The sequence below is a fragment of the Cervus canadensis genome, chromosome 21 (genome assembly GCF_019320065.1).
Source record: "Cervus canadensis isolate Bull #8, Minnesota chromosome 21, ASM1932006v1, whole genome shotgun sequence".
NCBI classification, from domain to species: domain Eukaryota; kingdom Metazoa; phylum Chordata; class Mammalia; order Artiodactyla; family Cervidae; genus Cervus; species Cervus canadensis.
In genome coordinates, this window is record NC_057406.1 from 6,295,641 (window position 1) to 6,322,270 (window position 26,630).

Genomic DNA, 26,630 nt, shown 5'->3' on the forward strand with positions numbered 1-26,630 from the left:
TGGGCAGCAGGGACAAATCCGGCTGGAGAGACCAGGAGGACAGAATGGAGACCTTGCACTGTATCCAGTGACTGTACATCACTGGAGCCCCAGCAGGACGGTTCTGGGGGATCAGTGGGAAGAGGGACAAGAGCCCGATTAGGGGGTTTTTAAGGAGAATGGAAGGAGGGAGACTGAAGACAGCCTGGAGAAACAGCTCTTGGAGGGCTTTTGCGTAAAGGGAAGAGGAAATGAGACAGCAGTAGCTGGAGGGGGCAGAGGGATCCTAAGACAGTTTTTGGTGGTTTTTATCCCCCCCTCTGGTTTCGGTTTTAGGATAGGAGAAGTTAACAGTGTGTGAACAGATGGGAATGATTGGACAGAAGGGAAAGAGAGCAGAATCACTTGATCGGCATCGGCTTGAAGGGTGGGATCTTGTGGACAAGTGGACAAGTGGGCTTCCCCTGGTCATCCTGAGTGAGAGGATGGGTGAGGAGAAAGTGAGGACAGCGTGGCACGTGTGCAGTGGACCAGCGAGTGAGAGGGAAAAGATCAGGGCAGGAAGGCTGTGCAACACTGGATGGATGCAGGCAAAACGTTTAGCACCGGTCACCTGGTGATGGAGGGAGGAGGGACAGAGGCAACAGGCAGGCCCGAGTTCAGATGCCGCTACTGCTCTTGCCCAGCTGCTTGACGTGGAAGTCACTTAACCGCTCTGAGCCTCGTTCGGCCCCTCTGTTAAATGGGGGGTGGGGAAGGGATCGTAAACCCAAAGACGACGCGGCAGGGAGGCACAGGGAGTGCTCCGTACCTGTGGGCCCGCGGGCTGATGGGGGTCCAGCCCCCGGCGCCGCGAGCCGCGAGGACTCGCGGGACCCCCTCGGGGCGGGGCGGGGCGGGGCGGCGCTGACCCCGCCCCGGGACTTGAGGAGCCGCGCTCGGTCTGCAGGTCTCCCGGCCCTGCCCGCCCGCCGCCTGCCGCCCGCCTGCCGCCCGCCCGGCTCGCGGGGCCGCGTTGTCCGCCGCCTGGAATCGCAGGAGCCGGAGGTACGAGTGGCCGGGCTCCGGGGTACAGACCGGGGGGCGCCCCGGGCCGGGGCGAGGAGGCGCGCTCCGAGAGAAGGAAGGGGCAGGGGCTGCGGAGGGCTCGGCCGCCTCCCGCCGGGACCACCTGTTCCGGAGGGTCGCTCTCGTGCGCACCGATTTTGCGCTCTGGTTCCCCGACCGCCGCCTCCGCCCCAGAGGCACCCGAAGTTGAGCGCGGCGGCTGGGCTGGAAGCCCAGCCCGAGAAGGGAGGGCGCGCCCCGCCCGGGAGCCCTCCGGGCAGCGCCGCCCGGGCGGGGGTCCCCGCGGCAGTAGCAGAGCGGCCATGGGGGCGAGAAGCCCGGGTCTGAGGGCCGGCTCCCCCGGCCCACGCTGCGCCCTTGGGCGAGCCGCGCGGCTCTGCCTGGGGGAGCGCGTAAGTCCCGGAGGCCTCGCCGCCGGCCGCGATCGCCGCTGGCCCCGAGGGGAGCCGCTGGTGAGAGGGGTCGGGGGGAGCAGCAGTCTGCGGGGAAGACTGCAGGGCGGAGGGGAGGCGTGCCCCTGGGTCTTTGAGGATGCTGAAGCTTTGGACGGCGAAGGGGGGAAGGGTCTCTCCGGGAGAGACCGCCCGGGTCGGAACTGGGAAGTGGGGAGGGCAGGGTCTAAGCGCTCCGTCTCGGGGATCGGGATCCGCAGACCACCCCCTCTTTCCGGCATGCTTCTCTCCTCCAGATGGGAAACGTCGAGTCCCAGCGGGAGCTGTGGTGCGCTGGCAGAGGCTCTTTCCGGGGATGTCCAGTCTCAGTCCACGCCCCTTGGCGCTAGCCGAGTCCCCTGGCCTCAGTTTCCGCTTCTGACACATGGGAGATAGAGGTTCCCACCTCCCGGCCAGACGCAGCCGAGCCCCCCAGCTGTGAGAGGGTTAGGAGCCACCTCCCCTGACCTCCCGGCCCTCTCCCTGGAGGACACCCTTTTGCTCTCCGCCAAATACGGAGTGATCGGCGGCTCCGTGGTGGCCCTTTGGGGGTCTCTGGAATCGCTTTGTGCCCTCCTCCTTCAAACTCCGCGGGGCACCTGGTGTGCTACCCCTCTGGCACCCCCTCCACCCCCACCCCAGCTGCCCAAGGAGTCCTCCTTTGTTACCACCTCCCCAAGATGGGGGAATCACCCTGCCCAGAGCGACAAAGCAGGGCCCAGGCTGGCCGCGACTGTCCCCTCCTGCTCACACCCCTGTTCCCACTGCCAGAGAGCCCTGTAGCCAAACCAGGCCCAAATAAAAAATAAAAAAGGAGACTCAAGATGGAACTTTCTCAGTTGCTCCTTTTCCTTCCAAACCCGTTTCCTGTCCCTGCTTGTCCACTGTGGCCGCTCCATGTTAGAGGACAAACGCCGAAGTGGAAATTCTTTGACATTTTGTTTTGCTTCCTTGTACCCGTTGAAGCCCTATAGCTGCCTGGGCTAGTGGACTTGCTCCTGGTGTGTGCGGGGGTTGGCAGAATCTTTCAATGTGACTTGTACTTAGTCGCTCCGTCGTGTCCGACTCTTTGCGACCCCCATGGACTGTAGCCCGCCAGGCTCCTCTGCTCATGGGGATTCTCCAGACAAGAGTACTGGAGTGGGTAGCCTGTCCCTTCTCCAGGGGAACTTCCCGACCCAGGAATTGAACCAGGGTCTCCTGCATTGCAGGCTGATTCTTTAGCAGCTGAGCTGCCTGGGGGAAGGTGATTTACTTGGAACTTAAGGAAGTGGTGACGCACCACATCATCAGGTCGGCCCCCGTCAGCCCCTTCCACAGGGCCATGGAGGGCCGTCCGGCTCTTCAGGGACCCAGGGCAGCGGAGAATGCTGTTCCCCGTGGGTCAGAGTTGGTACCAGGGCAGAGTGAGACAAGGTGGCTGCCGGGGGCATTTGTAACCAGATGGGAAGAGGGGTGGATGAGAAAAGGGGAGCTTAATCTGTGAAAACAGCTCTTCCCCACCCCGTCCCCCCACCCTCATCCCACCAGCTGCCCCACGTCCTGGTGGGGATGGTCCCACCTTCAATCCTGCCACCCAAGCTGTACTCATTACTGCGCTGTCTGGAGTGCACTTTCTCCTGGCCAGGTATCTCCAGTTGACTGATCTGCCCTGCATCCCATTGCCTTCCTCCTCCTCTCCAGATTGGAAGCTCCTGGAGGGAGGAACCTTGCCAGGAGCCTAGAGCCCAGTCTGACATAGTAGTTGTTTACTGCCTTTTGCTTGGATGAATGAACTGAAAGTAGGGGGTAAAACTCCATATTCACATCACTTGGAGCTATGCTGTGCTTAGTCACTCAGTCATGTCTGACTCTGTGACCCCATGGACCGTACACCCCAAGCGCCTCTGTCCATGGGGATTCTCCAGGCAAGAATACTGGAGTGGGTTGCCATGCCCTCTTCCAGGAGATCTTCCAACCCAGAGATCAAACGACCGTCTGAGCCACCAGTTATCACTTGGAGATAACTGTTGTTAAAATTTGCCAGACTTTTTAAAAAACACATTGATACATATTTGAATGGGCTTCCCTGGTAGCTCAGTGATAAAGAACCCGCCTGACAATGCAGGGGACTCAGCCTCCATCCCTAGGTTGGGAAGATCCCCCGGAGAAGGAAATGACAACCCACTCCAGTACTTTTGCCTGGGAAATCCCATGGACAGAGGAACCTGGTGGGCTCCAGTCCACAGGGTTGCAAAGAATCAGACATGACTGAGCAACCAAACAACAACAACATATTTGGATATCTTGTTTATACAAACGTTGCAAATTCCTCATCTTTCTCAAATTCTTTTTTTATAGTTTTCAATGCTTAGATATTGTGACATCATATTTAGTTAATGAATTTCAATTGACATTTAGGTTTTGTTTGGGTTTTTTTTTTTTTTATATTTGGCTCTTTTAGATAGTATTACATTGAGTTCATAGATAAATTTATGCATTGCCAGATATTTTCTTCTGGAGAGGGAATTACCTGATAGTCAGTGTAGCATCAGCTGTCTCTCCAGAGGAACAAGTGCCGTTGTGTACTTACTTAGGCTGTGAATGTACATTTCCTGTTATTGAAATTACTGGGGTCAAAGAGTATGAACATCTAGTATCTTTGGGTGTTTTCTTATTCACTTGTTTGAGTTCATCAGTGAGACACTTGCCCCTTGTCTGGTCTCTTGGTGGCAAAGATCTTCTCCCAGGTTATGACTAGGCTATTACTATTTTTGCTGCTGATGGTGTGTGTATTTGAGCAGCACGTTTTAAATTTTTATTTTACTGTGTCTGTGCTTTTGGATAAGGGAGGCTTGGCTGCATTTATAAGCTGATGGGAAAGAGCCAGGCGAGGGAGTGGCTGAAGTCCCTGAAGAGGGAGGGGCAGGTCGGTAGATGAAGTCCCAGAGGATGCTGGAGGCGGGAGAGGGCTGGAACTGGTCCAGAGGGGGGCCTTCTGAACTGGTGAGGACAGGAGGTGTGAGGGAGGGGCTGGGAGGGCATCTTATGAATCGGCTTTGATCTTCCCAGAGAAGAAAGTAAAAAAAGCATCATCAGCGGGTTCTGGACCTGAGGCCCCCAGCGCCCTGTGCTGTTTGCCAGCCTCATTTCCCTTGAGTCCTCCTTGTTTCCCTGGGAGGTAGGAGGTGTTATCATCCCCATCGACAGACTCCAGAGGGGAGGGAAGTGCCTTGCCCCCTGCACTCACCGCCTGCCCTTGAGAGTCCTCGCCGAGCCTCCATCTCTAGTAGCTAGCGGGAAACAGTACCCATGTCCCTGTGTCTCGAGCTTGGTGAGCGAGCATCCCTTCCTCTCCTGCCTGCCTCTGTTTGTCTCCCCTCTGGACAGACCCCAGTGGGGCCAGGGGCTTCCAGCTCCGCAGAGCTGGCCACAGGGACTGGGAGGGCCCCTCCCACTCAGGGCAGTGCCCACACCTTCTGTCACCCAGTGCTGCAGGGGCACACGGCCTTCTGGATGTCACACTTGTGCGAAGTCTGAATTGCTGGGTAGACGTGAAAGTAAAACAGAAAAGTAGTCCTTACATCCCATGAACGGCTTGATTTGAAAGTGCAGACCCCATTGTGCCAGATACAGATATGGGGCCCAGAGACACCCGCCCCAACCCCTCCCCAAGTGTCTGTAGTCATCAGTTGCTTTTTTCCAGCAGCTTCCAAGGCAATCTCCTGATTTGAGGGCAGGCTTCTGGCTTAGACAGGAAAGAATCCACCTTCAGTGCAGGAGACCCCGGTTTGATCTCTGTGTCCGGAAGATCCCCTGGAAAAGGGAATGGCAACCCACTCCAGTATCCTTGCCTGAAGAATTCCATGGACAGAGGAGCCTGGTGGGCTACAGTTTATGGGGTCGCGAGGAGTCGGACTTGACTAACACTTTCACTTTTCTTTCCATTGATCAAGCCCCCACCTGATTCCAGAGCTTTTGTTAACCCGATCTTTTTTTAAACCCCCTCAGCCCTCCTGAGCTGTCAGCCCCATCTTACAGATGAGGAACTGAGAGTCAGCTGCCTCCTCTTGACCACAGCAAGATCTGAGCCCCTGGCCACAGCGCAGGCCCAGTTGAATGGGACTGAGTTACAGAGTTATTTCACCTGGGAGAGGGTGTTTGAATCCCAGCTGGGCCTCGGTTTCCAATTCTTAAACTGTAATTGATAATAAGAGGGCCTGCTTCACGCAGCTATTGGGAAGATTAAACAAGTTACTGAAGGAAAAACCACTCCAACCAGTGGCTCTGCATGGTAAGCCCTCAGGAAATATACACTGTTGTTAGTATTAAACCACATAGCTCCATTCCTGACGGGGAGCTTTTAATAAATGCTAACTCGGCCACACCCATCTCTCTTCCGGATGAGAGGATGGAAAGGAGGACAAGCCCTGACCCTGGAGAGAACTTGGACTTTTTAAGTTCTTGAGACCAGTGATGACCTGTATGGAGAACAGATTTGTATTTCCTTTTACCTAAGCAGCTCATTTCTAGAAACAGTCCTACAGAAGTGATTAAGGATGCGTTGAGAGATGTAAGTGCTAAGACACCACAGTGTTGTCTATAAAAGCAAAAAGATAGAAGCTACCTTTTCAGCAGTCAAAGTGAAAAGTGAAAGTCGCTCGGTTGAGTCTGACTCTGTGCAACCTCATGGACTATACAGTCCATGGAATTCTCCAGGCAGATTACTGGAGTGGGTAGCGTTTCTCTTCTCCAGGGGATCTTCCCAACCCAGAGATTGAATCCAGGTCTGTGCATTGCAGGCAGAGTCTTTACCAGCTGAGCTACAAGGGTATGCCCCTCTAGCAGTCAAGGTGGGTTACCCTGGAGAGGTAGGGTGTGGAGCTGTGTCTACTATCATAACAGAGGCAAGGCATGTATTTCCAGAGTTTAATTCAGGTAGAATTTACACCCCACTGCATGCATCCAGTTTGATGAGTTTTAGGAAATGGGTCTGGTTATGTAACTGCCACCACCTGGTTTTAGGAGACAGGGGCCCCGCATATTTTTAGGTGAAAAATAAAACAAGGTGTAGAACAGTGTGGGTAAGGATCACTTTCTGTGCGCCTCCTGGACACAGCCTGTGTAAACATGCTCCGTGTGAGTGGAGGCCGCTGAAGGACTGGAAAGCATATGCCAAAATGCTGACGTGTCACATACCCTCACCTCAAACCTTCACGATAAAGAGCAAAGCAAGAACTGTTCCCTGAGGGTGGTGACTGGATGTCCCCTCCCCTGCCTGGATGTCCCCAGGCACGCACGCACACACACACACACACATACACACACATCCCGCTAGAAGAACTGGGAGCCCCACCAGCCGTGATCCCACTGTTGGCTAAGTGTCTGTGTATTCGCACTGTGGAAACACAGAGGCAATACTCAAAGGAATGAAGAAAACCATGACAGTCTTTTGATGGATTCTTGGCAAATAGCAGCTCATCTTCCCCACCATGACTGAGAGGTTGCCGGCTCGGGAAGGTGGAGGGACATTTTGGGAAGAAGAAAGAGTTTGTTTCAGAAACTTGGTGTTCCCAGAGCCTGGTGCCTTGAGCAACAGAGAAGAGCTGTTTTTTCTTGCAAGTTTTTAACCATCATTTTCAAAGGCATTGAGGATATATCGGGATGGCTGTCCTGTATCCCTCACCACTGTCAGTCATCACGCACTTATCGTGCACCTGCTGTATGCCAGGCCCTCCCTGATTTAATATCAGGCTGAGTGGGCAGCGTCTGGCTTGGTGCCCACTTTCCTGCTATCCCAGTTCACTCCAAGACCACATCCAACCCGGCGGTTCCCCACAGGACTTGCTCAGGGTCTCTGAAGGTCTGCCAGGGGTCTGGGCCGTGGGGGAAGCACAGGGTTTGGGGTGAGTGCTGTTCGTACTCCTTTGAAAGGTAGCCACGCGCTCCTCCTGGTGTGAATGTGTACAGAAATGGGGACCCAGCCCATGGGCCACAGTAAGAGTCAATATCTGGGCAGATTCCTAGGTCAGGAGAGATGCAGGAAGGAGAGTCTGAGACTGGGGAACACATACCTGGGTGGTACCGATCCTGCCTCCCACCTTCACTAGCCCAGCAGCCCCTTTGCTCTGCACCTTAGTTTTTCATTCGTAAGAGGGGCCACCGCAGTAGACATGGAGACCCAGGATGCGTGGTGTTCAGTGGGGTGCCTGGTAGGCGGTGTATTCCGGACAGATGATAAACTTCCTTCGTACCTTTTCTGCTCAGGAGGTTCCAGGGGAGCATGGAGAGATGTTTTTTGGGAAGAGGAAAGAGTAGGTTGCAGAAACCTGGAACTTCCAGAGCCTGGTGGCTTCAGCAATAGGGCAGACATCAGCTTGCTAGTCTGGAGGTCATGCGCCCAGAGCGGGCAAGGCTAGGGGGGCAGAGCTTGCAGGACCTCAGCACTGTGGGGTCTGCGGGCTTGTGTGGGGCTGCAGCAGGAGGAGGCTGGGGTGGCGCATCCCAGGCATCCCAGGACAGGGACCAAGAGATGGAGAGAGCTGAGCTGGGCTGGGGGGAGCGAAGGAGTGGTAGAGGGGAAATCTGTTTAGCGGAGCTCTCCCCCTACTTCCCTGTCTCCACTTCCCTCTCCCCAGATCATCACAATAGCCCTGTAACACATTCCTGTTGCTCCACATCCCCTGTGATTTAGACTCAAAAAGCAGCCAGGTCGTAAAGATTTCTTTAAGACATGAATCACATTAGGGAATTCCCTGGCAGTCCAGTGGTTAGGATTTGGGGCTCTCACTGCCAAGGTGGGGAACTAGGATTCCACAAGCCATACAGGGTGACCCCCCCAAAAAAAAGTCACGCTATAACCCTTTCCTCCTCAAAAGTACCCAATGGCAACCCCTGCCAATCAGCTGTCAAGTCCTCCCAGTGGCCCGCAAGCCCCCTGCCCACCCCAGCCCAGTCTCCCCTTTATCTCTCTGGCCTCTCCTGGTACTTTGGTGACTCCACGGTCAGCTCCTCAGGCACACATGCCCCAGGGCCTTTGCACTCACTGACTTTCTTCCCTGGGCACCCTTTCCCCGGAAATCCGTCCAGCTGCTGCCCCACCTCCTTCTGGCGTCTGCACACGTGTCAGCTTTTCAAGAGAAGCCATCCATAACCATTCCGCAACCCTGCCCCTGGTCCTCCCAGTCCAGGGACGCTAAGAGCAGATGTCTGGGTGTCCAGGTCCATGGTGAGTTATCACTCCCCGCGCTGAGCAGAAGGTGACTTCACCGTGATCCTGAGAGCGGAGCCCAGGCTCTACTGCAGAGTGACCTTGGGGGGCCGGGATGGCCTCAGGGAAGAAAAAAGCCTCTGAGACTTTCAGATGCAGACACACATGACAGTAGATCCTGGCACCATCCCCCCCTCGACCCCTCCTCCCCACCAGGTACTAGCTATGTCGTGTTGGGAAGGTCCCCTTTCTCTCCTGGGACAGGTGCATACTCAGGTACTTGAATATAAGGGACCATATTTTGTGCCCTTAGCTGGTGAGGCGGGACACATCAGTTACACATTCTGACAGTTGTCCTCTGCACGGGCTCGGGGTTTACCAGGTTGCAGATGCCACTCCCTTAGATTAGTTGCTCATTTGGTCCTGGCTTTCTGGACAGTTTAGGGATCATTCATTCATTCTTTCAGAAAATATGTATTAAGCACCTATGATGGGCGAGGGTCTCTGCTGTCCATGCGAGACCAGGCGATGAGTCAGAGTGACCTTGTTTCTGGCCCCCTGGGAGCAGACATTGTTTTGCAAGATATCGGTGTCACTGTGTGTTTCACCAGTCCCTTCAAGGAAGACCTTGGGTTATTTCTAATCATTTGCGGTTGCAAACAAACCTGTGACCAGTACAGATGTCACTTATCTGTAGGATAAATTCACAGAGTGGGACGCGAGGTGAAAGGGCATGTGAATGTGTAATTCTGATAGATGTTGGTCACGCGCCCTCCACCCTGACCAGCACTGTATAGGTGCCTGTGTCCTCAGAGCCTTGCCTGAAGGATGTGTTGTTCAAAGTTTTAGATTCTTGCACATCTGATGGGTGAGAGATGCTATCTGACTGTTTTGACTTGCATTTTTCTTACTTACAAAAAGCTCCCTCATCTTGGCTTACCTGTTTAAGCATCAGTGTGTGTGTGTGTGTGTGTGTGTGTGTGTGAGGTGACCTTGGCTCGTTTTCCTTTGGATTGCTCATTTTTTCTCCTTGATTTGTGGGATTGCTTTCTAAGTTAGAAAAATGAGACATCTGGTATCTGAGAGAAACAAAAGCCATCCCAAGATGTCACTTGTATTTTTTACTTTCTCGGTATTTGGCAAAAGGTTGCAGGGAAATTTTTCCTTTTCATGACTTCTGGATTTCATGCATAATTAAGAAAACCTTCCCAATTCTAAGTTTATTAAGGAATTCACCCATGTTTTGTCTGAAACATTTATTATTTTACATTTGGGATTTATCCTGGGCATATTCTGAGATACCAGCTCATCTGGTTCTTTTTCCCCCTTCCCTGCTTGCCCAACAGTTGTATCAAAAAATCCATTTTTACTCGAGCATTTGGAGATGCTGCCTGTGTTGGATATGCGAATATCATACTCTTTCTGTGATTTGTTTCAATGCCCTGTTTATATGCAAAAACTAGGTTCTTTTAATTATTGGTGCGTCATGTGTCAATCTCTAAAAGACCAGTCCTTCTTCTTGTGTTCCTTTCCCCAGAGTTTTCCTGTAGGTTCTTGCTTATTATTTTTTTTTCATTTATTTTTATTCGTTGGAGCCTAATTACTTTACAATATTGTAGCGGTTTTTGTCATACATTGACATGAATCAGCCATGGAGTTACATGTATTCCCCATCCCGATCCCCGCTTCCACCTCCCTCTCTACCCGATCCCTCTGGGTCCTCTCAGTGCACCAGGCCCGAGCACTTGTCTCATGCATCCAACCTGGGCTGGTGATCTGTTTCACGCTAGATAATATACATGTTTCGATGCTGTTCTCTCTAAACATCCCACCCTCGCCTTCTCCTACAGAGTCCAAAAGTCTGTACTGTTCTGTGTCTCTTTTTCTGTTTTGCATATAGGGTTATCATTACCATCTTTCTAAATTCCATATATATGCATTAGTATACTGTAATGGTCTTTATCTTTCTGGCTTACTTCACTCTGTATAATGGGCTCCAGTTTCATCCATCTCATTAGAACTGATTCAAATGAATTCTTTTAATGGCTGAGTAATATTCCATGGTGTATATGTACCACAGCTTCCTTATCCATTCGTCTGCTGGTGGGCATCTAGGTTGCTTCCATGTCCTGGCAATTAGAAACAGTGCTGCGATGAACATTGGGGTGCACGTGTCTCTTTCAGATCTGGTTTCCTCGGTGTGTGTGCCCAGGAGTGGGATTGCTGGGTCAGATGGCAGTTCTATTTCCAGTTTTTTAAGGAATCTCCACACTGTTCTCCATAGTGGCTGTACTAGTTTGCATTCCCACCAACAGTGTAAGAGGGTTCCTTTTTCTCCACGCCCTCTCCAGCATTTATTGCTTGTAGACTTTCTTTTTTAAATTCTATTTTATTTTATTTCTGTATTTGGCTGTGCTGAGTCCTCGTTTCTCTAGTTGCAGCGAGTGGGGGTTACTCTCTAGTTGTGGGGCTCAGACTTATTGCAGTGGCTTCTCTCGTTGCAGAGCACAGGCTCTATCTAGGTGCATGGGCTTCAGGAGTGGTGGCTCATGGGCTTAGTTGCCCTGTGGTGTGTGGAATCTTCCTTGACCGGGGATTGAACCCATGTCCCCTACATGAGCAAGCAGATCCTTTACCACTGTACCACCAAGGAAGTCCCTTGCTTATTTTTCTAGATAAACTTTAGAATCCATTTGTTGAACTGCAGAACCGAGTGCAGTTTATACATTGGCTAAGAGAAAATGGACCTCTTTAAAAAGCTGAATCTTCTATCCAAAAACATAGTGCAAGTTTCCACTTGTTCAAGTGTACTTACTTTGTATTGTTGGCAGCTTTAAATTGTTGTTCACATGAATGTTGAACGTCTTTTGTTAAGTTTAACCCTAAGTATTGTGGTGGTGGTTGTAAGTAGGAGTCTTTTCATTATATCTTCTGCTTCTAGCTGCTTTTTTATATTTGTGTATGTGTCTGTCTGTTTCCTATCACCTTATGGTATTTTTTAATTATTAGGAGTTTTTCAACAGTTTCTCATGACTTTTCTAGGTATATAGTAGTATCGTATAAAAATAGCAGTAATTTTAGCTTTTTCTATTTGGGGGGTTGGGTTGGTTTCCCCCCCGCCCCCCGCCCCTGTTTGTATCATAGCTTTGCTGGTAGCTCAGACAGTAAAGAATCTGCCTGCAGTGTTGGAGACCCAGGTTCAATCCCTGGGTCAGGAAGATGTCCTAGAGAAGGGAATGGCAACCCACTCTAGTATTCTTGCCTGGAGTATTCCATGGACAGAGGAGCCTGGCAGGCTACAGTCCATGGGGTGGCAAAGAGTCAGACATGACTGAGCAATTTTCACTTTCATTCGGTTTTTATAGCTCTAATTTCTTTCTCTTGTCGAGTTGCCTTGATGAATACCTCCAGTGCCCATGAGGGTGCTGGACACTTTGTCCTTTTCCTATCTTCAGCAAGAGTTCCCTCATGTATGAAGCTGAGTGTTCATACTCCTGTATGAAGCTGGCTCTTGACTTTGATGTTGATATACATAATTTTGTTAAGGAAATTTCCATTGATTACTAATTTATCCAGAAAGAGTGTTGGAAATCTTGTCAAATTACTTTAGCCTTTCTGGGGATAATAGTATGGTTTTTTCTCCTTAGATCTATGAATATGGTTAATTATATTAAAGACATCCTAATATTGAACCATCCTTGCATTCCAAGAATAAACCCACTTGGTTTTGTTTTGATTTGTTGTGGCATGTGGGATCTAGTTCCCTGACCAGGGATTGACCCAGGGCCCCCTGCATTGGGAGTGTGGAGTCTTAGCCACTGGACCACCAGGGAAGTGCCAACCCACATGGTTTTGATTTTTCATTCTTTGATGTGCCGTTGAATTCTATTTGCTTTTTTTATTTAGGATTTTTACAGTAGTATTCGTAAGTGATAGTGGTCAGTAGAGTGTCTTGTGCAGTCTTTGTCAGGTTTTGATGTCCATATTGTACTAATTTAAATTCTTTATACTTAACTTAGACTTCTCTGGTGGCTCAGTCAGTAAAGAATCCATCCGCCTGCAATGCAGGAGACCTGGATTCGATCCCTGGGTCAGGAAGGTACCCTGGAGAAGGAAATGACAATCGACTCCAGTATTCTTGCCTGGAAAATCACGTGGATGGAGGAGCCTGGTGGGCTACAGTCCATGTGATTGCAAGAGTCCGATATGACTTAGTGACTAAACCACCATACTTAATTTTTTTTAAAGTGTTCCTTCTTATATTTTGCTATTTAACACCTTTAAAAGCATTGAGATCTTTTATATAAATTCATAAAATTCCTCTCTAAAAATATCTGGTCCTGTTGCTTTTGCTTCTTAATGATCTTGTATAATTCTATTTCTTATGTAAAAGTTTGCCTGTCTAGACTGACTGTTCTGGGAGCAGTCTTGATTTATTACATTTGTCTAGAAATTATTTTTTTCAGGTTTCAAATGTTATTTGCAAAGTACTATCTTGTGATTAAAAAAAAAGTTTTCCTCTGCTTCTTTGGTTCCTTTCCCGTTTGGCATGACTTAGTTTGCACTGGATGCTCACCCCTCATCTCCTCACTCTCTTGTTTTCTTAATTAGGTTAATGGTGATTTATATATTTCATTGAATTTTTTCCAAGGAGCCAGTTTTTTGGCCTTATGTCTTAGTTCTGCTGCTTATCTGCTTCCTGACTTTTTTCTACTGTAATTTTTCTTTCCTTAGTCTTCTTGTTTATTTTCTAACATTTTAAGAAAATGTTTAGGTTCTTTTTCTACCATTTTTTGCCTGCTGCTTGCTTTCTTCTTATCAGTCCTATTTTACTTGTCACATGTATTGGAGGCTATAAATATTCTTCTGATAAATCTGCAACTGTGTCTTATAGATTCAGGTTATTGGTATTTTGATATGGCTGTTTTCTAGAAATGCCACAAATCCCGTTTGTACTTCCCTTTTGACTTAAGAATTGTCCAAGAGAGAGGTTTTGTTTTTAAAAAAATTTCCTAACTTTTACGTTAATTTCTCCTCATACTGCTTTGTATTTATAAAATGTATTTTTTATGTTTATGGGTTTTGTTGAGGTTTTCAATTTTCATAAATGTTCCATCTGCTCTTGAAAAGAAAGTGAATTATCTATTATTAAGATCAAGAATTTGATATAGAATGGTACTTTTTGATATATTGGTAGATCTTCTGAATTACTTTGTGTTTGATCTACTTGCTTCTTGGGCTCAGAAAGGTGAATTAAAGTCTGTTATTAGTGTGTTGCCATCTGTTTATCCTGACATCCCTGTAATTTCTTCTTCCTGAAAATTGCTGCAGTGTTTTTGATGCCTTGTGAATTATACCACTTAGCATTATAAGTGGCTTTTCTTTGGCTCATTTAGGGATGCCTGGCTTCAATTCCCATTGTCCGATACTAAGATTATGGCTTCAGCTTTGTTTTTGCTTGTATGTGTCTTTAAACCTTTGCTCATTCTTTTACTTTTAACCTTCTAGATCACTTTTTTGATGTATGTCTCTCAAATACAAGATAGAATTGGAATTTGCTTGTGATCTAAACTAAAAAAAACTTTTCCTTTGTATAGATAAGTTAAATCTGTTTATATTTATTGATATGGCTGATGTCTATGATCTTTCCAGTCATGCTGTGTGCATACTTGTGCATGCCTTGGTGCTTGTGGGGGAGCTACATTCTTTTTTATATACAATATATACACATGTGTATTTACTTGTTTGGTTGTACCGGGCCTTAGTTGCAAGCATGAGAGATCCATAGTTGCAGCAGGTGGGATCTTTTGTTGTGACATGTGGGATCTAGTTCCCTAACCAGGGACTGAACCCAGTCCCCCTGCCTTGGTAGCACGGAGTCTTAGCCACTGGACCACTGGGGAAGCCCCTGGGAGGGCTATATTCTGATGAAAACAAACAAACAAACAACCCAAAACAAAAAATAACAATCTTTCTGATGTTTGGAAAAGCTTGTATTTTTGTTCTAGTGGCTACATTTTGGTTTTTTTTTATCCTTCATATAATACTCTTAGTTCCTTCTTTCTTTAGATAGTGTCTATTGTTTCTCTTCTATGAACAACAATACATTTAACTTGTTTCTTCTCCATCCTCCCCTTTCTCTAGTCACTACTCATTTCAACTGATTCTGTACTGAGCAAAGGTGTATATTGTTTCCATCCAGTGCTTCTGGAAGCTCAGTCAGGCGGTGTTCCTGACAGTTGACACTTCCTGCTCATGCAGTGACATGATAACCTGAAGAGATGTCCGCAGCTCAGAAAAATCCTCCCGAGGCAAGGGCGAAGCACCCTTTGAAGAGTAGTGCGCCATCCACAGTTGATGGAAAGTGTGAGCCAAAGATTAATATGTGGTTGTCCCTTAGTATCCACGCAGGGAATCCCCCACCGCCACCAAAATCCTCCCACACTCAAGTTCATGATGTAAACTGGGCTGGATGGTACCACGTAGGAAAACACAGACATCAGTGACACTGAGGTGAGCTCATTCAGAAGAATTAGGTTTTACGTGTGGTGAAATTTCAGGAACACCTTACTAAAACTTTATTTGTTTCACTTATATTCTTTCCTATAAGTACACAGATGTGATAGGTGATTTAAAAATCTAACTTAAAAAAAACTCTTGCAAAAGAAAAATCCTACATAATAAGAAAGCAGAGTAGCTTAGCTTAATTGGCAGCGTTTTTATTCTTTTAGTGGTATATAACATAATGATGCATTTTAGTAAATGCGCTAACATTGGGGAGTGTTATCCTTCTTCGTATCACCTTTGCACTTTAAATATGCTCACACTTTTACCACTTTAGTTTTTACCCCCAACAATTAGAGATGAGGCAACCACTGAGTTTGTTCTACTTTCCAACTTTTGGCCCACCCTACCAAATTTTTGTTTACATTTTCACATTGTCTGACTAGCTACCATTGTCATTCCACCCTGTCATCCTTATTCCTACCGTTTTGATGGGTGGAGAGGAACTGAAGTTAAATATACTCAGTCCTGTTACTAAAGCTAGTCCAGTCACCATTTGGTTTGCTGTGTTTATTCCTTATAATACATTAGTGCCCAAGTCCTTATATTTTGAAACTTGGTGTATAACCTTTATATTTAAAGAACAGCTTGGCTATACACTCAACCCTCCAAATCTCTGGGTTCCACATCCACAGATTCAACAAACTGTGGGTCTAAAATATTAAAAGGAAAAAAATTCCAGAACATTCCAAAAAGGAAAACCTGAATGTGCTGCACGCTTGCAGCTATTAATGTAGCGTTTACATTGCTGAGCGGCGAACACGTTCACTTTTCACCTTATATTGGGTATTGTAAATAATCTAGAGATGATTTAGAGAATTTGGGAAATGTGTCTCGCTTATATGCAAATAGTACACCATTTTATGTCATGGACTTGAGTATCTGTGGATTTTGGTGGCTGTGGGAGTCCTGGAACCACTTCCCTGCATGGATACCAAGGGATGACGTATATTAATACTTGGCTCACACTTTCTTTCCTTGAGGATCCTGTAGGTGTTGCTCTGCTATCTGTCATTTAATGTCTGCTGAGAAATCTGATACAAGCTGACTCTGTTTCCTTCATAGATCTTTCTGTGTGTGTGCTCAGTCACTCAATCATGTCTGACTCTTTGTGACCCTACGGACTGTAGCCCGCTAGGCTCCTCTGTCCCTGGGATTCTCCAGGCAAGAATACTGGAGTGGGTAGCCATTCCCTCCTCCAGCGGATCTTCCCAACCCAGGGATCGAACCTGGGTCTCCTGTATTGCAAGCAGATTCTTTACCATCTGAGCCACCAGTAGCTGCCCAAAGATTTATTTTTGTGTCTTTATAAAGTTCATTCATTTTACTAGAAAATGTCTTGGGACTTAACATTCTGGGTCACTGATCTCCAGTACTACATGGGGTACCTTTTTGATTCATGAAATGAAATCATCCCTTATTTCAGAAAAGTTTTTCTGAATTATAATTTTAAATATTTATTCTGGTCCACTGTTTTCATTTTCTTTAGAAACCCTAGTTATGCATTTGCTGGATCTCCTTTACATCTTCTCTCCATCTTCTTGAATTCTTTCATCTCTTTATTTCTATTTGGTTTTGTTCCCTTTTCTCATTTTAATCTCTGTACCTCTTACTGTACTTCATATGAAGTCTACTCTCTTTGTGTTTCTTGTAGTTTGGTCTTCATTTCTGAAATGTTTTTGTCTTTTTCTTTTTTTTTTTTTTTTTGCAGATTTAACTGTCTTTTTCTTCTAGTTCTTTCCTGAGGTCTATCAGTTCTCACCTGTTGTCCTTATATCTTTTTCAAGAACTTCTCCAGTCATTGTATTTCTGTTTTCTGGTCTTCCTTCAAGCGGGAATTACTTTTTTCTCAGCATTTTTTATTTTAATTGTTTTCAATTCATGCTGCCATTTTGGATTAGAATTTCTGTTTGTTTTGTGGTGATATTTTTATAGTGACTCATCTTTTTACATAAGGGAACACCAGTGTTCCTTTCCCTCTTCATTCATGTAGCATCTTTGGATGGATGTTGTGTTTATGCCTTTAACAAATTTTTTTTCCCCTCTATTTGAATTAGCAGAATTTTCCTGGACCAGCAACTAACAGGAGGTTTTGATGGAAATTGGGAGAGAGGCCAGCATCTTTCTCTAGATTTCTCTACTGAAAGACTCCCTCTGTTTTTACAGGAATAGATTGTCCCTTTAATATATGGTCTTCCTCTGCAACTTCTCTTCTGTTGCCTGTCAGAACCCAACCTGATTGAAGAGGCCACCATCTCCAACCTTGAATTCTCCTGGTTCATTAAGCCCTTGGCCCCTGTCTTATTCATCTTCATTTTTTAAATTTGTTTATTTTTTGGCCGCACCGCATGGTATGTGGGATCTTAGTTCCCCAACCAGAGATCATACCCATGCCCCCTGCATTGGAAGCAGAGTCTTAACTACTGGACCAACAAGGCATCCCTTTTAGAAGTGGTGATTGCTGTGATCTTGCACTGGTGGGTACCCCTGGTACCACGCTCTTCCCCACCCCCACTGCCGTATCTGCTGGTCTCAGGTGCCTTGTGCAACACTTACATGTGACTTGGAGTTTATGAGTTTTTCCTGCTCCTGGTTTCTCTCCCTAATGCTGTAGCTTGTGGTTTATTTTTTTCCTTTCCCTCATTGCTCAGTCTGACATCAGTAGAAGAGGGAAGACTCAGAACTAAGAATATGCCTTATTCTTCTTGGAAACAGAGGTTTCCTCCTATTTTTCTGTCTGTCGTAACCCCCCAAAAGCAAGCCGCTGCCTGTTGACTCCTGGCTTCAGGAATTTCTGTCCTCGGAACAACTTACAGGCTTTGGAGGGGAACATTTTGTAACCTCGGCTCTGGAAACAGCCACTTATACAAGGATCATTGCCTTCTAGTATCCGTCAGTCTTACTTCTTGAGTAGAAATCATTTATGCCCTGAAAGAGTGGGGGTGGGGTCCATGGGAGGACCATACAGCAGATCCTCCAAGTGGGGTTTGGAAGCTGGAGATACTGATTTTTCCCACTGAGGAGGGTCTGAATTCTAAGACCAAAAGCCAACCCCCCTCAATTTTATGAATGTAAAGGGCATGGGGGCAGGCACAGGCCCAAGGTCACAGAGCCAATCAGTGGTGGAACAGAAGCTGTCAGCAGGGACCTGCGTTTGAATTCTATACTCCATTTCCTGGCTGGGTGACCTGCCCCGGGATCCCTCGGTGTAGAGCCTCCATATCTGCTCAGCCATTAACTTATCAAGGAGGTAGATCAGCACCGGCCCTGCGTTCCCACAGTTAGAACTTTCGGTTAGTCCGGCTCTGGCTTCCCCGCGGTGCAGAAGGAAATCTGAGGCCCAACAAAGGAAGGGAGTTGCCTAAAGTCACAGAGCAAATCCAACGGGGCTGGGCAGACCGGCAGGCACCCTCCAGCCCCACTGCCACTAGCACGGCCCCTTGGACAAGTCACTTACGTTTCCTGAAGGTTAAACAGGGGAGCGGGTGCTGGGGTGAGCCGGAGTAATCCTGCAGCCCTCACTGGGGATCAGGCTGAACTGAGAAACACACTGACCCCAGCCGGGGCCGGTCAGGGCCTCCTGACCCCCATGAGATGCATCCTCCTCAAGCAGAAGGATGCAGTTGACTCTCTGATCTCTTCTTTTTTTAATTAACCATTTTATTTTATTTACTTGTGTTTTGGTCGTGCTTTTTTGTCATGTGGGATCTTGTTCCCCGACCAGAGATGGAACCCCAGCCCCCTGTGATGGAAGGGCAGTCTTGAGCCCTGGACCACAAGGGAAGTCCTCCCCATCTCTTCTGTCACCCATGGCACCCCCCTCCCCTGCCAGGTCTCCAGCCCTAAACCTCCCGGTACTTAATGAACCCCTGTGTGTTTGACTTGATATGGGGCACAGGTGCCAAATGGGGCCTTTGTGTCCCTCGCCTGGGGAAGAGCTTCCTTGGGGCGAGGGGAGGCAGCTGCCTATCTGGGTCCTTTGAATGTGGTCAACCTGGCCTTTGGCCCCTGTCTGCCTCTGTGTCCTCCCCTTGCACCCCTGCCCCTATGCAGTATCATGGGGTCAAGGACCAAAAGGGCACCCCAGGGTTGTTTGAGAGGGAAAGAGATGGAGAGAGAGACAGACCAGGTGGGGCAGCAGGGGGGAGGAATGTGTAGGAGGGACCGAGAGAGGGGCCAGGGACAGAAAGGCAGAGAGAGGAAGAGGCGAGTGGGGTTGAGGCATCGATGGATTGCTGATTGGTTGATTGGAGAAATCTCTGGAAGGTGCCATCCTTTGGCTCCAAGGCTCTTCTCTCCTCTCCGGTCAGGGTCCGCCCTCCATGTCAGAGAACAAGGTTCCGCCAGCTGCTACCTCTGCCGTCCTGGGAGTCTCCAGGAAGGAGAAGGACCCTCTGGCAGTGCCTCCCCCATCCGTCCTATGGATATCTGCCCCCAGGCATTGGTTTCCAAACCCTACACTGCCCCCAACCGAGAGCAGAGCCAGCAAGGGCCACGTGCAGGTAGAGAGGCAGGTAGAGATGCATGTGGTACCCAGGGCAGCCTCTGCACTCCCCTCCCACAGGTGAGGAAACTGAGGCCCCCGGTCTTAGGTGACCTGTCGGGGACTTCCCTGGTGGTCCAGTGGCTAAGACTCCACACTCCCGATGCAGGGGGCCCAGGTTTGATCCCTGGTCACAGAACTAGATCTCACAGGCCACAGTGAAGATCAAAGACCCCACGTGCTGTAACAGACCCAGCACAGCCAAATGAATAAATGAATAAAATAAATTAATAAAAAGAAGGGAGGACTTCCCTGGCAGTCCAGTGGTTAAGACTCCACACTTCCACTGCAGGTGGCTTGGGTCCAATCCTTGGTCGGGGAACTAAGATCCCACAGGCCATGTGGCAAGGCCAAAAAAAATTATAAAAATTTTTTTAAATCTTTTTTTTAAATTAAGTGACTATCGCAGAAGTTGAGGACAGGTAGTCGTTTGCATCTGCTGAGTCCAGAGCTGGGTCCTGGCTCCCAGGGCCCATGGGAGGGAAACAGTGGAGAAACTGCAACCCTGACATCTAGTTGCATGTGGGCTGGTGTGAGAGCTGAGTTCTAGTCCCGCCTCGACTGTGATTCTCTGCGTGGGAATGGGCATCACTAAGCCTCCATTTCTCCCCCTCTGGTGTGAGGGGCTGGGCAAGTCGTCTCTAGCTTGGGTTGGTCGGTGGCTCCTAAACCCAGTAAGTGCCAGAGCCCTGTCCCACGTTCACCGGGTCTTGTCCTTGTGCTCCCCAGTGAGCAGGCCACCAGCATCCCTGGCACCTCCTGGGCTCTGGGAGCAGAGACTGTGGCTGGGGAGCGCTGCTCAGCCAGTACCCAGACCTGAATCCTGTGCCCACCCCCAGAGCTGGGAGTGGAGTCTGTGGGGCAGGGGCGGGTCCCCAAAGGAAATGGGGGTGCGGTTATCAGAAGTGGGAATGCACACTGGACAACCCAGACCAGCAGACGGCCACCCCGTCTCCCCTGGGGACTCCAGTTACACATGACTTATAACCCTTTTCTCTGCCATGGGCTGGACCCAGGAGCCCAGCGAGGGTCAGAGGTGGAACCTCCCTACTCGGGGGGCAGAGTTGGGTGTAGGCCACGGTGGGGGGTGATGAGCGCCAGGTCCAGGAGCCTTTTCTAGATATGTGAGCCTGATGCCCTTGATGCCATGCTCCTGAGGTGGGATCCACGGAGCCTGTGCTGAGGGCCAGCTCAGAAGGGGACTGGTCAGACCTTTAGCCCTCTGTCTCCGCCAGCCTGCACTTCTTACCCTTCCTTCCTCCCTGAGCTGGATCACGGCAGGTCTTGATGATGGAGAGCCACAGAAGGACAGAGCCGGGACATGACCGCAGTTAGGTGCTAATGGGGAATATCTCCCCAAGGCAGGGCTGGAGGTGGTGGCCGGGAGATAGGAGGTGGCAGGAACGCGCCAGGCTGCACTTACAAAGGCCAGGACTTGGGCTGTGAGGCTCTCCGGGGACTGGAGAGTGCTTTGGGCCTGAGGTCACATGGCTACTGGGCTGCGGCCAGCTTCGCGTCATAAACGGTTTCCATTCCCGGGTCTTGGGCTCCGGCACCAAATACGGTGCTGCTGCTCGCGTCTGGCTCCCTCAACCACGGCCAGCACATCCTGCCTCCTCGACAGGCACCTATCCCCATCCTGAAAAAACACCCCATGGGAGAGCCAGGACCCTCCGGGCCCCCACACAGCCCCGGCCTCGCTCCATCCACCGCCGGTCTGTGTGTGCTCAGCAGTGTGGTTCACAGAGGATTAAAAATACTCAGGACCAAAATAGCCTCTCTCCCTGTAGGGGAAAACCAGGGCCCGGGGAACACACGGTTATGGGTTGACATCAACGGCTCTGCCACTCACAACCCGGCTGGGGGATCCCAGGCAGCTCTCTTTGACACCCCCCAGTTTCCTCCCCTCATGTGCTCACTATTCCCTCACTCGTTGATTTGCTAACTCATTCATCTATTGATTCATTCATTCACTGATCATTGATTGGCCCCTTCATTCACTCACTTGCTCCTTTACGTGTGACACACCCACACGCTGAGTCACTCACTTACTATTTATTACATACCAAGACCCAGGCACTATTCTAGGCACTGAAAAAATAAATAATAAACCTACACCAGACATATGAAAATACCTATCCTCATAGGGGTTACATTCCAAATAAATAACCAAAACAGACAAGTACAGAAACATACAGTATATTAGAATAAGTACTAGGGAGAACAGACCAGAGGAGGAGGCTGTGGGGCGGTGGGGAAGCTGGGATCTTAGAGGGGCCGGGGCAGGGAGGACGTGGGAAGATGAAGGAGCCAGCCCTGTGAACATCTACAGGAAGAGCATTCCGAGCAGAGGGAACAGCAGGTGCGGAGGCCCTGAGACATCAGCATTGGGGGATGGGTTTGAGGAAGAACCAGGAAGCCAGGTGGTGATGGGGAGAGAAGCGGGTGTGAGGTCAGGGTGGGGGAACGTGCCACCCCTCATGAACTGGGCCTCCCACCTCACTCATCGTCTGAGCAGAGGAGCAGCCTAGCCAGACTTGTGTTTTTAAATCGTCCCCCTGGCTGTTGCCTGGAAAATCCCTTGGACGGAGGAGCATGGTAGCTTATAGTACAAGGGGTCCAAGAGTCAGACACGACTAAGCGAGTTCACTTTCTTTCTTTTCTTTCTTGGCTGTTGAGTGGGTAAATCAGGAGGTGAGTCCGTTTCCTGTTGACTGCTGTCTACCTGATGCTGAGCCAGGCCCTGGGGAGAGAGAGGTGTGCAGGTCTCCTCTGCGCTCACGGCTGACTCCCTTCTCATCAAGTGTCACCTCCTCCAGGAAGCCGCCTGCTCCCTCTCTGCTGGCCCCTTGGCTCCAGTTCTGCCATCACTGAGTTGATTGCCTCTCTCCACATGATCTCCCCTTGAAGCTGAGCACTCCTCCAGAGTGGAGCTGCACCTAACTCTTCTCTTCTCCCCAGCATGTTCCCCTTAGGGGCTGAGTTTCACTCTGTCTCTCGCCATCTTTTGCAGATGGATTTGCGGGCATGGAGAGCGTGGGGAAGGACCCAGTTCCTGCTGACAGAGAAGGCTGGCTGCTGACCCAGGGTGTGTCTCCAGGAGGCCAACCAGGCTGCCCAGTTCCCCACCTCGCCACCATGGGCTGCCCAGGCTGGTCAGTTTCCAGCCCATGCCGTGGCTGTGGTTCCCAACCTCAGCTTTGGGGAGGGACAGGCCCCAGTGGACAAGTCACAGCCTTCTGGGACCCTGCTGTGACCACAAGACCCCTCTGTCCTGGGGAAGGGTTGACCCTGGCTCCCCCAGGCTCCCTGGCTATACCCAGTGCCCCGCCCGCTTGCACCCAAGCTTCCTGGCCTCAAAAGTGGAAACTATGCAACTGCACCCTGGCATTATTGAGGGCTGGGTGGATGTAGATTCAGGACAGTAAACGCTGGCCAGCGTCCTGTTAATAGTGAGTACTCTCCAGGTCGACGTGTACAGAGTCCCCAAGCGCCAGCACGTTCACACGGTTGTGCCATCTCTCTGCAGGGCAGGATGGCACAGTGGTGAAAGCACAGACCTAGAGCCAGGTGGCCTGGCCTCAAAGCCCCCGCCCTGCTACTTGCCGACCAGAGGACTCTGCATGAGTTACCGAACTTCTCTGTGCCTTGGTGTCCTCACCATGTAAAAGGAGGATGGTTCCCGCCCCACAGGATGGCTGTATTTAATGAGCTAATATGTTTGAAATGCTGAGAAGACCCCCTGACATGTGCATGGTGGCCAGTCAGTATTCGCTGAGTGAATGAATATAATCCTTGCTCCAGTATGACCATCCTGCAGCTGGTTCAGACAGACGCAGGTCCCATGTGTCCCAGGATTCACCTGGTCCCACCACAAGCCTCTCCTGTTCCTCCCAGCCTCCTGCAAGGCACCCGGGAATGTTCCTGCTGCCGGCCAGCCACAGCCTGGGCATCAAGAGAGAGTGAGGGTCCGAGGGCAGCGGTGCTAGTCAGGTGACAGAGTGACAGCTTATATAGCACGACCTCCCGTCCCTCTCCCTCCAGGCAAGGGCTAGGGAAGCCAGGGGCCCAGGAGACTCTGTTATGTCCACCCCAAGGGCTTGGGGACCCAGCAAGCATGCCCACGTGCCTGGAGTCCACCCGTCCTGCTTCTGAGTGAGCTTGCATGCCAGCACCCAGCCCCCCAGGCCTCCTGCTAAAAGTCCCTGTGGCTGCAGGCAGCCCTTCCTCAGACCAGCTCCAGGCCCGGCTGGTGGAACCGAATGAGGCTGAGAGATGCCTGCACTGGGGACTCACATCACAGGCCACCAGGCTGGCAGTTCAGAGGGGACAGACCTTGCAGAGAGGCCAGAGCCTGCCCTGGGCCCATGTTGGCCTCACATTGTGGGTGGCGCCGGCCCAGCCCTTGGGGAGCTCACCGGTATGTCGCAGAGTGGAAGGGACCCTGCCCAGATCTCAGCCCATGGCCTGCTGCTCCCACTTTACAGTTGAGGTCAGAGAGGGGGCCCTGAGCACCTGGCCGGCCCGTGGGGTCTGGAAGCCGGCGTCAGCCACGGCTGGTGTCTGTAGGCAGTGTTCTTGGGCTGGGGAAGCCAGCAGGCTGCCTGAGTGTGGTGCTCATCTCTTACAGACCAGCTGATTCCTGCTGGAGGCTCCTGACATCTGGGGAGATGACGTCTGCGCCCCCCGACTGCCTGCTGCGGCTGCTCCGGGGCACCCCGAGGCAGCGGGTCTGCACCCTGTTCATCATCGGCTTCAAGTTCACGTTCTTTGTCTCCATCATGGTCTACTGGCACGTCGTGGGAGAGCCCGGGGGCCGGGGACAGCTCTCTAACCTGCCTGTCGACGTCCCCTGCCCCCACGTGGTCCCCCCGACCCCCCTGCCCTCTGGCACCGCGCCTCCAGGCAACATCTTCTTCCTGGAGACCTCCGACCGGACGAACCCCAACTTCCTGTTCATGTGCTCTGTGGAGTCAGCCGCCAGGGCGCACCCCGAGTCCCCGGTGGTGGTCCTGATGAAGGGACTGCCTGGCGGAAACGCCTCCCGCCCGCGGCACCTGGGCCTCTCGCTCCTGGGCTGCTTCCCCAATGTCCAGATGCGCCCCCTGGACCTGGGGGAGCTCTTCCGGGACACGCCCCTGGCCGCCTGGTACGTGGCCGTGCAGCGGCGCTGGGAGCCCTATCTGCTGCCCGTGCTCTCGGACGCCTCCAGGATCGCGCTGCTGTGGAAGTTCGGCGGCATCTACCTGGACACGGACTTCATCGTCCTCAAGGACCTGAGGAACCTGACCAACGCGTTGGGCACCCAGTCCCGCTACGTCCTCAACGGCGCCTTCCTGGCCTTCGAGCGGCACCATGAGTTCATGGCGCAGTGCATGCATGATTTCGTGGCCCACTACAACGGCTGGATCTGGGGCCACCAGGGCCCGCAGCTGCTCACGCGGGTCTTCAAGAAGTGGTGCTCCATCCGCAGCCTGAGCGAGAGCAGCGCCTGCCGCGGCGTCACCACCCTGCCCCCCGAGTCCTTCTACCCCATCCCCTGGCAGAACTGGAAGAAGTACTTCGAAGACATCACCCCGGAGGAGCTGACCCGGCTACTCAATGCCACCTTCGCGGTCCATGTGTGGAACAAGAAGAGCCAGGGCACGCGCTTCGAGGCCACGTCCAGGGCTCTGCTGGCCCAGCTCCACGCCCGCTACTGCCCCACGACGCACGAGGCCATGAAGATGTACTTGTGAGGGGGCCTGCCGGCTCACCTCTCTGCACATGGCAGAGAGGGGCTCTGGGTGCCTGCCTTCCTGGGGGAGGTGAGATGGGAGGGTGGAGACGGGGAGGCTGGGCTGCTGCAGCCCCGGGATCTGGGGCAGGTGGTGGGGAGGACGGAGAATTGTTGGCCAGAGAGCTGTTACTGGAGGGCGCGCTGCGGCCCCTGGGGCCTGCTCTGGTGGGCCAGCCCCTGGGCCCACGCACCGTCACAGGGTTGAGACGACCAGTGGTGGGGGAAGCGTCTCCAGACAGAATGAGCTGGAGTGGGCTGGGTGAGCACCCCTGGGTCTTGTTCACAACGGGCAAGCCCAGCGAATATGCAAGCACCTTGCAGGGTGGCAGGCTGGACTAAAGTGCCCACGAAGTTGGGCGTGGGGGTGGTGTGGGGGGAGCACTGAGGGGAGCACGGAGAAGCAGGTAGGAAGGAAGGGGAGGAGGCAGTTGGTGGGGGGGAGGGCCGGGCGGCAGACCCAGCTTCAGGAGCCCAAGGGGTGGGGTGCTTTCGGGGTTTTGGTTTCTTTTTCCGGGGGAGGTGGGGTGGCGGGGTGCAGCTGGCAGAGTTGGCCTGGGGAGCTCTTTGGGGAAGGCCCTGACTGCCCACCCCATCCTTTCTCCCAGAGATGTTGCAGGAGTGACATGGACCAGCTGCCCACTCAGGGGCAAGGGGCCTGGAGTCCTTTCGGCTCAGGAAAAGCATTTTAAAGAAAACACCCCCTACCCTGCCCGCAGTAAACACAATAAAGTGACTCACCCACATCCAGCGCTTTCTGGTGGCTGAAATGCATTCATTCGCACCACTCTTGTGAGCCCCACCCTGCAGCTGCCGGCAGGCATCTGGGCGGGTAGTGCTGGTGACTCGCCTGAGTGCACACGGCCTGCCTTGGTCAGAGGGGTCCGGGGACCTGGCCACTGGGCGGGCTCTAGGCCTGGGTGCCGGAGAGTGACTGGGGTGGGCAAGGGGAGGAGCCTGCCTTCCCACCTCATTTTTCAAGGCTCAGACAGCCTCAGTTGGGTCCCCCCTGAACCCCCACCTCCACCCCATAATCAGCCTGATTCTGTTCTGGCCTGAACAGAGCCAGATGAGGAACCC

The 26,630-nt window shown here is 51.2% G+C and overlaps 1 protein-coding gene across 8 annotated transcripts; it reads left to right on the forward strand.

Annotated features, from left to right (window-relative positions):
* The first annotated feature begins 743 nt into the window (after positions 1 to 743).
* A4GALT (alpha 1,4-galactosyltransferase (P blood group)) lies at positions 744 to 26,302 on the forward strand. 8 transcript variants are annotated; one of them, XR_006264197.1, is made up of 4 exons: positions 747 to 1,026; positions 22,788 to 22,929; positions 24,405 to 25,581; positions 26,159 to 26,302. XR_006264197.1 is itself a non-coding variant. In XM_043440987.1 (3 exons), exon 3 carries the CDS (start codon positions 24,445 to 24,447, stop codon positions 25,510 to 25,512), a length of 1,068 nt encoding a protein of 355 aa, XP_043296922.1. In that variant the 5' UTR covers positions 744 to 1,026; positions 22,788 to 22,862; positions 24,405 to 24,444; the 3' UTR covers positions 25,513 to 26,302. The 8 variants fall into 8 exon arrangements, 7 of the variants coding, with proteins under 7 accessions (XP_043296922.1, XP_043296918.1, XP_043296919.1 ...); XM_043440987.1 differs by having other exon boundaries at positions 744 to 1,026; positions 22,788 to 22,862; positions 24,405 to 26,302; XM_043440983.1 differs by having other exon boundaries at positions 748 to 1,026; positions 24,405 to 26,302.
* The last annotated feature ends 328 nt before the right edge of the window (positions 26,303 to 26,630 follow it).